This window comes from Camellia sinensis, chromosome 10 (assembly GCF_055761805.1).
Source record: "Camellia sinensis isolate YWXY chromosome 10, ASM5576180v1, whole genome shotgun sequence".
Taxonomy (NCBI): domain Eukaryota; kingdom Viridiplantae; phylum Streptophyta; class Magnoliopsida; order Ericales; family Theaceae; genus Camellia; species Camellia sinensis.
In genome coordinates this window covers 50746136-50757674 of record NC_138970.1, presented here as the reverse complement: position 1 = coordinate 50757674, position 11539 = coordinate 50746136, and the positions used below count along the sequence as shown (strand labels likewise).

At 41.2% G+C, this 11539-nt stretch overlaps 1 protein-coding gene across 1 annotated transcript; it reads left to right on the top strand.

Moving 5' to 3' along the window:
• Positions 1-1055: 1055 nt before the first annotated feature.
• LOC145801626 (uncharacterized) lies at positions 1056-2925 on the top strand. The gene is made up of 2 exons (XM_082893371.1): positions 1056-1856; positions 1937-2925. Exons 1-2 carry the CDS (start codon positions 1383-1385, stop codon positions 2780-2782), a joined length of 1320 nt encoding a protein of 439 aa, XP_082749497.1. The 5' UTR covers positions 1056-1382; the 3' UTR covers positions 2783-2925.
• Positions 2926-11539: the final 8614 nt, after the last annotated feature.

Sequence of the window (11539 nt, the reverse complement as noted above, 5' to 3'; positions counted from 1 at the left end):
TCTTCTATGTGTTTTTGTTTACTTATTGCCATTATTGCTTTGTTCAAACCTTTGATTTGCTGAACTATTCATCTGGATGCGTCTATTCCATGATTTCACTCATATTTTGAACATTTGCACTGTTTTAACACTTTTCTTGCCACTGTTCTTGACCTTTTACTTCTGTATTTCTTTCGCTTCTGAGAACCATACCTCTGTTCTTTGATTCTGAAACGTCGTTCTTTGTTTCTTGTTTTCCAGATTTCTGCCTTTAATTTTTGCTTTCAATCTTTGCCTTCATAGATTTAGGTTTGGGTTTTGTTTATAGAACCTTCAATTTTTAGGGAAAACTGAAACAATCCTTACCAGTATATACCTAGGGTTTCGCCGAGGTCTCGATAACCCCTTAAGAGCACCTTCTTTCTGAAACCTAGCCTTCTGTCTTTAGGCCGACGTTATGGGTATGTGGAGACATAGGGTTAATACCCCGACCAAACTTGAGTACTTTAGGCAGGAGTTCTCTATTCCTGCCGATGTCCACCTGAGACTGGCTGGGGATGATGACTCCATCATGCCTACCGAAAACACCATGCCTCTCCCTATTGTAGCCTTTACTGAGTGTGGACTTCGGCTTCCACTTAACATTCTTTTTCGCGAGATTCTGCATTATTATCAGTTGAACCCTATGCAACTTGCCATAAACTCTTATCGAGTGATTTCTGGTATTATCGCCTTAGCTAGACAAGAAAACGTTAGAATCACCCTAGCCGACATACAGTATTGTTACACCATGTGCCCCCTTAGCCTGAAGGAAAAAGGTTACGTCTACTACCTCAAGCCGAGGTCCACTGAATTCAAAATCGTAGTCGACCTCCCAGACTCCAACAAGGGGGCTGGAGATGACTACTTCATTATCTCTGGAAATTGGGAATTTGCCCCAGACGAAGATGTCTATCTATACCCTCTTCCTCGAACGGTTAAAGAGGGAAAGGGTAAGAGCCCAGTGTTATTTACTTAGTTGTTTCTTTTCAAGTCTTCAATATTTTATCTGTTTCTAATGTCTGTTTCTTCTTGCAGACGTTCGCAAGCCAGCGAAAGACTTTCGCCAATCTTACGTTCCTAGCAAGGACCTGAAAAAGCTCCTGGACTTGCCTGTCCATAAAAGGAAAGCACCTCTTCTTCTGAACTTTATTCCTACGTACAAATCCACTCTACCCGACGTCCCGAAGAAGAAGAAGAAGAGTCTTTCTCCACCTTCTGCCATAACTCTTCCCACTGCTTCCACATCACGAGCAGACCAAGGATCCACTTCTGTCCCAGCAGATCTGCCATCTACTTCAGCCCCATACTAAATCCCAATACCAGAAAGAAGACTTCGGCGTCGACTTGTCAAGACTGCTGAGATGGGTCGCCCGAAGCCTGTTGCCCAAGATCTCTTAGCCGACCTCCCAGTTGATGCTGATGCTAAACTAACCCAATCCATGCCCCCACCAAAGCCAAAAAGAACAAAAAAGGCTCAGCCAAAGGCCAAAGCCACTGTAGTTGAGAATGAAGATGCTCTGCCAATTTCACAATTGGCTGGGAGTGAGAAGACTGTTTCTACAAAAAGGTCGGCTGAAACACAGCCAGCAGAATCTTCAAAGTCAAAGAAAGCGAGGTCGTCCTCTGCAACGGCTTCGGGGTCCAAAAAACCCGACGTCCCCTGGGCCCCAAAGATTACTTTGGAGGGCAGGCCAATCATGTCTAGTGAAAGCGCCGATGACATTAATGTCGGCGTCGCCCTTAACACCGCTCTTCTCCTTCCAGGGGACCTGGAGCGAAATGCTGAGTATAGTGAGTATGAGAACTACGCTTTAATGCTCCAGCACTCCGTTCAAGTAAGTGCTCCTGCTTTGAACTTTTGACTTTCTTTCTGTTTCATACTTAAATATTTTCCAACACTTCTATTTTTTTTCAGGCCATCCAGCATGCCCATTCGTTTTCAATGCAATCTTTTAAGAATCGGGAAAGAATGACCGAGATGAAGAAGGAGTTTTCTGCCCTGCAGAAGACCAACAAAGGTCTTCAACTAAAAGTGAAGAAGCTGGAAGAGCAGGCCGAGGCTGCAACTAAGGCCCAACAGATAGCCGAGGAAAAAGCTGAATCAGCCGAGGCCATAAGGAAGGTTGCTGAAGCCGAGAAAATAGAGGCCGAGGAAAGAAAGGCCCAAGCCGAAAAGGAACTGCAGGAGGCCCTAGCCACCAAGGATGTCGAAATTAAGGAGGCCGATGAAAAGGCATACGCCCAGGGTATGGCTGACGTTACTGAAGAATACAAACTTCAGGTCAGGCAGGCATGCAACAGGGGCTTCTCCCTTGGGTGGATGTCCCTGATAAAGAAACTTGATCTTCCTGCTGATTCACCCTTCCGCAATGCCGATGCTATCCCTCTTCCCTTCCCACCACCTCTACCTCCAAGTCAACCTGAGGATGCTTCTGAATCTAAGGATGAAGATGGAGGTGAGGACGAGGATGAGGCTGAAATTTTGGTAAGGAAACCTAAGGATGCTGCTGGGACCAAATCCCTTCCTTCAAGTTCGCAAATCATGGACTTAACTCAAGATGATGTAGGTGAAGGGGTTGCCAAGGAAACCACTTTAGAGCACGCTTCGTCCGACGTTCCTCAAATTGACAAGAATATTGATGAAACTCTTGCCGAGATCGATGCAGAACTTGCAATGGAGAAGGCGGCCGAAGTAGCTCTTCAAGAATCTGCAGAGGTCCAAACCAAAGTTGCTCCTGAGGCTGAGGAACCACAACTTTAATGTCTCTCTTTTTTTGTCTTTTGTACTTTTTTTTTTTTGTTTCCTGGACAATATAAGCTTCTTCACATGGCCGATGTTCCTCCTGTTTTTGTTGAATGCTTTAATCTTCAATTTCTCTTGATTGCTTCTGCATGGTTTCTATACTTAGAATATTTTGCATGCTTTACATACTTCTTCCTTCCTTGTGCAATCTTCTCGGGGTTACATACCTCAGGTATAATAACTACAAAACTTTTACTTCGGCAAGATACTGACCTGCAAACTTTTCATAATTTTTAACCAGTATGAAACATATACTACTCGATGTTTAACTTTTGCAAACTTTTTCTCAAGTTTCAACAAGTATTTAAATAGCGATCTCGGTCCAACCTACTTGTAAATTGCTACAAATTTCAACAAGTGTTAACATATACTATAAATTTTTCTTAAGTTATAACAATGATCTACTTGTAAATTGCTACAAATTTCAACAAGTGTTTAAACAATATACTTAGCTTTTACCTCAACCTGTAAATTGCTGCAAATTTCAACAGATGATCACATGTCGGCTTAACATTATCTTGTAAATTGCTACAAATTTCAATAAGTGTTAAGCATCTTCTTTGGTTGGATCAACCTGTAGATTGCTATAAGTGTGCAAACTATAATCTCGGCTTCACTTCGACTTGTAAATTGCTACAAATTTCAACAAGTGAATTAAGGAATAATCTCTGCTTAACTTCAACTTGTAAATTGCTACAAATTTCAACAAGTGAAGATAAGGAATCAGCTTAACTCCAACTTGTAAATTGCTACAAATTTCAACAAGTGAATTAAGTGTCTCAGCCTTCTTTCTGCCCCCAACGTGAACCTGAGTTCTACTTGGGTTCTCATTATTCATGTCTCCAAAAACACCAATATGTTACTTTTTCAATCATATGTGTTTTAAAGAAAAGGGAAAAGATTTTATTGATGACATCGGCCAAAAATACTGCACATCTAATGATAGAAGAATTTCAAATTACAAGTGTTCCAAGGTCTTGACAGTGCTTTGCCCTCGTTATCTTCAAGCCGATAAGCTCCATTGTCCAATACCGAAGTAATTTTGTGGGGTCCTTCCCAGTTTGGGCCAAGCTTGCCCTCTCTGGGATCTTTCTTGTTGCCGATGACTTTTCTCAGGACTAGGTCGCCGACTTGAAAATCTCTTGGATTGACCTTCTTGTTGTAAGCTCTAACAAGCTGTTGCTGGTATACTGCGAGCTGAATTGCAGCTTTCTCTCTTCGTTCTTCCAAAAGATCCAGATCTCGGGCTAAGAGTATGTCATTGGTGCCATTCTCTACTCCCTGGGTCCTGATCCCTGGAATGCCGATCTCCAATGGGATGACAGCTTCTGTGCCATAAGCCATGGCAAAGGGGGATTCCCCTGTTGATCTTCTCGGCGTAGTCCGATATGACCAAAGCACGTTGGGCAACTCGTCTACCCACTTTCCTTTTGCTGCCTGCAGCCTCTTCTTTATTCCATCCAAAATTACTTTGTTGGATGCTTCTGCTTACCCATTACTTTGGGGAAAACTTGGTGTTGAAAAGTAATTCTTGATCTTGAATTTCGCACAAAAGTTCTTGATGAGTTTGTTGTCAAACTGTGTTCTGTTGTCGGCAACTATTGCTCTTGGAATCCCAAATCTGGTGATGATGTTTCTCCATATAAAGTTCTTGACATCCACATCTCGGATTTTGGCAAAAGGTTTTGCCTCTATCCACTTCGTAAAGTAATCTGTTGCTACCAGCAAGTATTTTCTCTGTCCAGTTGCCTGGGGAAGTTACCCAACAAGGTCCATGCCCCATTGGGCAAACGGCCAAGGGCTGGATACTGGGTTCAGGTCAGCAGCTGGTTGATGTATCAAAGATGCAAACCATTGGCATTGTTCATACTTCTTCACGTAGGCTTCAGCATCCTTTTGCATGTAGGGCCACCAATACCCCTAGGTAATGGCCCTGTGGGCTAATGATCTGCCCCCAGCATGGCTTCCACAAATTCCTTCATGAATTTCATGTAGGAAATCTTCAACCTGCAGAGAGTGTACGCACATTAAAAGTGGTCCAGTGAAGGATCTTCTGTAAAGGTGTCCATCTTTTGTCAAACAGAATCTTGCCGATTTCAATCTGACCTTGTGTGCCTCCTTACGATCTTCTGGCAGCTTTCCTTTTTTCAAGAATGCAACAATTGCATCCATCCAGCTTGGCCCCATGTCCACACACATTGCTTGCTGCTCTGTGCTCTCTGGCTCTATGCTCGGGCCCGACATATAGTCGATCATAATTGTTCTTGTTTTTCCAGTCTGCATTGAACTTGCCAGGTTAGCCAACGCATCGGCGTGTGTGTTGTCATCTCGGCTAACTTGGAGTAGTCTGCTGTAATACCCCTGTTCCGTAATATGTTAATTGGTCCTTAACATGATGTGATTATGTATTTTGATATGATTTGTGTTCCACTATGTGAAAATATGTGATTTGAAGTTCCATCTGTTCACCGTAGGAATATCTGTTTGAATAATCAGCTTTGGAAATTTAATTGAGGGCCTTATCGGCCACAGAACCCGAAATCGATTACGCCATTGTGGTTGGCATAATTTTTAGAGCCTACGGTGAAATTTAATTGAAAATTGATTCTGGTCAATTTAAACTGATTGAAATGATAAATTAAGTACCCCATTATTTTATATTATTATATTGACTTAGTGGGACTTAATATATTTGAGCACTACACCTTATTTCTCTCCCTTGGCTTATTTTGGCTGATTCTTGAACTCAATTTGAGAGGGAGAGCCGACCATAGGAGGGAGAAAGAGGGATTATGCAACTTTGGTCTTGAAACTTGGAGATTGGAAGTCTAATTCAAGATTTGATCATAGATTGTGAGGATCAAGCTCCTAGGTGAGTGATTCTTGGATTATAATTGTAATTTTGTGCATGTCCAAGCTATCTTGGTGATCAAGAACAAGATTGTAATGAAGTTGAGTTGTGTTTGTTGAATTGAAGCTTAATATGTGCATGCATGTAAGAAATACTTTGAAATTTGCATGTTTGAGCACAAATGTGTATAACCCATGTGAAATATTAAAGGAAACTCATGTCTTGATCACCATTGGTGTTATCTAAGTTGAGAATGTGGCTAATCCATCACATGCATGTACAAATTGAGAAGATATGAGCTTTGAATGCATGAAATGGCTACATTGGTAATGAGTTGGTGGAAAATGAGCCATGCATGTAAATAAATTATGAAATTGAGCTTCAATATGTTGTAATTCTATGTTGTACCATGTTAGTATATGATTATGTGAAATTTGGGCCGAAATCATGCATTTAGAGCCTTTGAATGTCAAGATGAAGCTCAAGAACTCAATCTGGAAAACCCAGATTTTCGATGTACGCTCGAGCGGGTGAAGTTATGCTCGAGCGGAGAAATCGAGCTCCCAGCATTTTCTGCAGATGTGGTGTTCGCTCGAGCGGGGAAGTTTACGCTCGAGCAGGGAGCTGTGTAGGTAGGCAGTCCGCTCGAGCGGCCTAGTTCACGCTCGAGCTGGAATAGAAGGCAACCAGTACTTTCGCAGACTTAAGGGTCCGCTCGAGCGGGTAAGTCCACGCTCGAGCGGGGACCCTATTTTCTGAAATTCTGTTTTTGCATTTTGTGTTCTGTTTTCCGTTCTCTTTCACTTGCAAGCACTCTTAGGCATATATTAAGCATTGTAAATGAGTTAATGAGATAATAATAAAGCCTAAAGAGGAATATGTGAATTAAAGAACGGATTGAACTGTTAATGACCCTTTTGTGTTCATGAAACGTGTAGGGTCAAGCTCCAGGGCAAATCCACAAGCCGATCACTGTGAGTAATATCAATATTTGAAAACTTGTCAATGTCCAATTGTTATTCCCCTATAAATATTATGAGTTGTTAATTGGGATTGTGGACAAAAGTCTGACAAGAATAAATGAATGAATGGTCAAAGGCCGTTTGACATGAATGAATGGGCCAAAGGCCGTTTGACATGAATGAATGGGCCAAAGGCCGTTTGACATGAATGAATGGGCCAAAGGCCGTTTGACATGAATGAATGGGCCGAAGGCCGTTTGACATGAATGAATGGGCCGAAGGCCGTTTGACATGAATGAATGGGCCAAAGGCCGTTTGACATGAATGAATGGGCCAAAGGCCGTTTGACATGAATGAATGGGCCGAAGGCCGTTTGACATGAATGAATGGGCCAAAGGCCGTTTGACATGAATGAATGGGCCGAAGGCCGTTTTGCCATGAATGGAAACCCGGATGGGCCAAAGGCCAGAATGTTTGGAACTACAGCTACTTGACTTGCATTTCGTATAGTTATATATATTTTGCTGTTAAACAGAAGTATGAATTGGGCCCAAGGCCGTTTGGAGCATGTTGATCTACATATTGTTATGTAACTGTTATATTTGATATTATTCACTGGGCTATCGCTCACGCTCATTCATGTATTTGTAGGTGAGCCAAGGGAAGTCCAAACCCAGCCCCAGTGAAGTCTGCTAGGAACAACAGGAGTTTTGGGAGAGTCAGCCTTGTGCCTCGCGCATGAGACCATCCTTGCCCTTTTACTATGTACCTATGTTTTGTCTTGTTGGCAAGGACCCAGTGCATGTCTGTACATAGTCTGTTATAGGTTGACTCGTTTTGGACGATCCTGTCTGTAATGAATTTTGTGAAGCTGTACTTTTGACGTGAGTTATTAACGTATCTGAGTATGGTTTGTTTGATGTGCATATAAGCACGGCTCTATGGACAAAGTTTTTAATTTTGCTTCCGTTTGGCCCCCATTAACTCTGTTAAAATACGTTTAGAACAGTTTGAGGCCGTAGGTAATCTCATGATTACTGGCCGGTTACGTCCTTAACCCACGGGGGCGGGTTCGGGTCGTGACAGAGTGGTATCAGAGCACGAGTTAATAACTCACACACTTGTCCAAAAGAGCAATAAGCGTCTAGAAAAGATCTAGGATGCATTCATGAGATAAGTATGAATTCGAAAGCATCGAGAATATGCTTAAGTGTTTTGATTTGGGCAATTATGTGCTATAAGTTGTGTTGTACTTGCATTGCAAACTGTTTGATCACATATACTCTCTAGTATATGCATATTCGTAGAATCTTTTGTATATTGTATAATGCAAGTTTAATCAGACGGTGAATAAGAACTCCGTAAAGTTGTGTTTAACTTTAAATATTTGTTAATGATATGAAATGACAAAGTCCCCTAAAATGTTATGTTGGTATGAATTAATGATTGTTCAAAATTTTCCTTGAACATAATTGTGGTATCCTTAGCAGAGGCCCTCGCCCAGGGGACATAATACTGTGGCTTATGGTCATGAGGCCCTAGCCCGGGGGAAATAATACCGTGGCCTATGTATGAGACATGTTGCCAGTATCGAAGATTCCCTTATGGAACTTGATGTGCTTGACCAATATGATATGTTACGCTAAGGGAAGTACCACACATGACTTGAATATGAGATATGAATTGTTACACTAACGTGTCAAACAAGTTTGTTTTGTTGAAATGCACACCCATGAAAAGTTGTTTATGTGCATCCAATTCTGCCTACGGGTGTCTATGTGAAATATGAACATGATTTGAGTATATAATTACTTAGTAAATGTTCAGCATGCGATATTTGATAAATATGCAATTATCTGTTACGTAAGTGATTAATTGCGTGCGATATGTGAAAGGAGAATATAACAATGTGTCTATGTGCGAATGTACTCATGTGATTTTGTGTTTAATTTCGTATTGGGCATCCCAGTATTTGGTAAAGTTTGATAAGAATTTGTGTAGAGTGTGGGCAAATTAAGGGCATACGGGTTGGAAGGTTCTTCCACAGCCCGACTTAATAGTTCGGAAAGAGTAGTACAAGAATTGGCAGAGATCTTGAGACAACAGCGTCAGTTGCCGCTACGGCAAGAACCTTTGCCACCACCAGTGTGAGAAACACCGAGGAGTTTGTTATCAGACTCCTGGGGCTCGTTATAGATATGGTAAAATGGACCATACGGTAAGGAACTGTCCCCGGATTGAACGAAGTGTGAATGAATCCTCTGCCTTGGCTAAATCCGTACCAGTGGTAGGAATTGCTACTCAGGATGGAGTAATCACACTCATCCCAGAAAGCACTCAGAATGTTGTAACCATTATCCCAGGTATCTATACTGTTTACAAAACGAATGCTTATGTGTTGATTGATTCTGAATTAGTACGTTTGTATGTCTTCGCTTGGGATATTATTTGATTCGGATCGGCATATATTTCATATCTGCTGCATGTGTATCTAGATTGGTTAGACCCACATGATCGAGACTGTATTCATTGGAGGTATATGCCCCGTTTGGGAAATTTGTGAAATACGTTTTGGGATATTGATGGACTCTGCACATGCACATATATCTATCTACACCTAAGCTCAGGGTGATTTATTATGTTATCGTCGTCAATGACTAAACCACTGGAATTGTGACCTTGTGATTGTATAACTAAGATGAGCACCCCAAATAATAAACTCTGCAAATTATGGATCATGTATGTGGAACTGGTAGAAAATTGACTGAACTGCGTGACTAAACTGAGCTTGACTCGTAAGTCTTTGTTTTGTGACCGATTTGGAACCTTTGCGTGACAATCCTAGGTTATGTGTAACTGAGGAACCTTGTTTACCGTGTTACTGTGCACTATGTACTTGCATATAAGACTTATTTGGGAACTGCTGATTTGATTATGATACATACCTTTTTATATGAACAACTGCATGCAAATGCATCTACACCTGGACTTATGTGAACAATGTCGTATTGTACGTGACCTGAGTCATTTTGATATAAACAGTTGTGATGAATGACCCTGATTTGACTTTGGGAACTGATAGACTTAGGACAGTTGTGTAACTATCAACCAAGTACCTAAGCAAACGAAGTATGCCTTACAGAACCGAATGTGCCTATTTGAGAAAATTTTTATCTGATTCGATCCGGTAGAACCTTTGCCTGATATTGTTCCGATGGAACCCTCATTTGATATAATTTGATGGAACCTTTGTTCGATCTAATCTGACAAAACCGTTGCTTGGATCGACCGATAAGACCCTCTATCTAATTTGATTTTGTAAAAAGGGGATTAAGAATGGCTTGTGAATAAATAGCCAGATTATTCTTGGCAGAAAAACTGATAGACCCAAAACTTGAATTCATTTGGGATACTTGATTTATTTGAAAGACCTTTTGTGGGCTATCAACAGATTGATCTGACTATGAACACCGTTGAGAACCAATCCCCAACTATTGAGAACATACGTGTTAAAAACGAACGGAATTGTACAAACCCCGTGATTGGGTGTCGTAAGGAGTGTTGTTCCATTTTGTTTGTTTGACGCTATGGGAACCGATGACGGTAGACTGATTTGATTTTGAGCAGTACTGAACATTTGTCTTTGACTGATCAGAACATGTTTTGTAAGGGAGAGTGGTTGTTTCAGTATTATCAGATTTTGGAGAAATCAGGTTATAGTGAATGGTGTTGTGTTGCTTTGATGACATTCTTAGAGTGTCCTTTTATGCTAGGGGACGTTAAGCCTATGTAGCACCTTTGATTGAGATATCTTTTGCCACCGACGGTTTCGTACGGGTGGGTTTGACTAATCGATCTGGAATCGGCCGCCGACGGTCGCAAACGGGTGTGCTTCGATTCCGAGACGATTATTCCTTTGTTTTGTTTGGAATGTCATCCTTTGGCATTATGTAAATGTTATAGACGTCCAAGAAGCTTTGAAAAATCCTGATCAACCATAAGTGTGCGAATTCAGTGCACCATGTGAACGCCTGCCCAGCGCCATCATATTCTGTAATTGGGGCCCTGAGGATGTGTAAATTGTGCTTAACATGTGATTGACTCCTTTGATACTACCTTTGCCATTATGGAGGTTTATATATGAATTGCCTTATGCTTTTAACGACTATAAGATAAAGTAGAAAGACTTGATGGAACAGAGAATTGAATACTGAACTGAATTGTGAATTGCAAACTGTAAACTGTTGAATGAACTGAGAATACGTGTGTTCTATTAGAAGTCGATTGCCTCAGTGTTGTTGTACCTTACAATCAGTATTATGGGGATGTCTGGACTATGTGTATTGTGTGGGTAATTACTTCGATGTTACCTTTGTTGTTTCGGGAATCAGTATCTGGATCCATCTTATGTTCCTGAAGACTGCTAATTGACCTTGGATAATTGTGATGAGTCACTGGACTAAATACCGAATCAGATCGTGAATTGGGGAAATTATTGAAGAATGAATTGAACTTTTGTGACACAGAATAGACCGAACTTCTGTGATAAAGTTAGCCGACATCTAAAATAAATTTGTTGGTGACCTACCATGAATGGGGCAATTAGTGAATTTGTGTTTGAATATTTTCGGTACCAACAGGTCGAAGTCGAATATCAGTGGTGGCAGAACTGCTTCAATCTCTCCATTTTGGAACGGGAATGGGAATATGTGGCTACGAATTTCGTTGTGGGGCTACCTTGAGCACCCAAGGTATAAGTCCCATTTGGGCTATTGTAGGTAAAATTATTGAAGTTGCCCATTTCTCCCTGTAAAATTTTGTATGATGCTTGTAGACTAGCCACTGTTTACATCGATGAGATCGCTCATTTACATGGAGTCCCAGTACCTATTGTTTAGACAG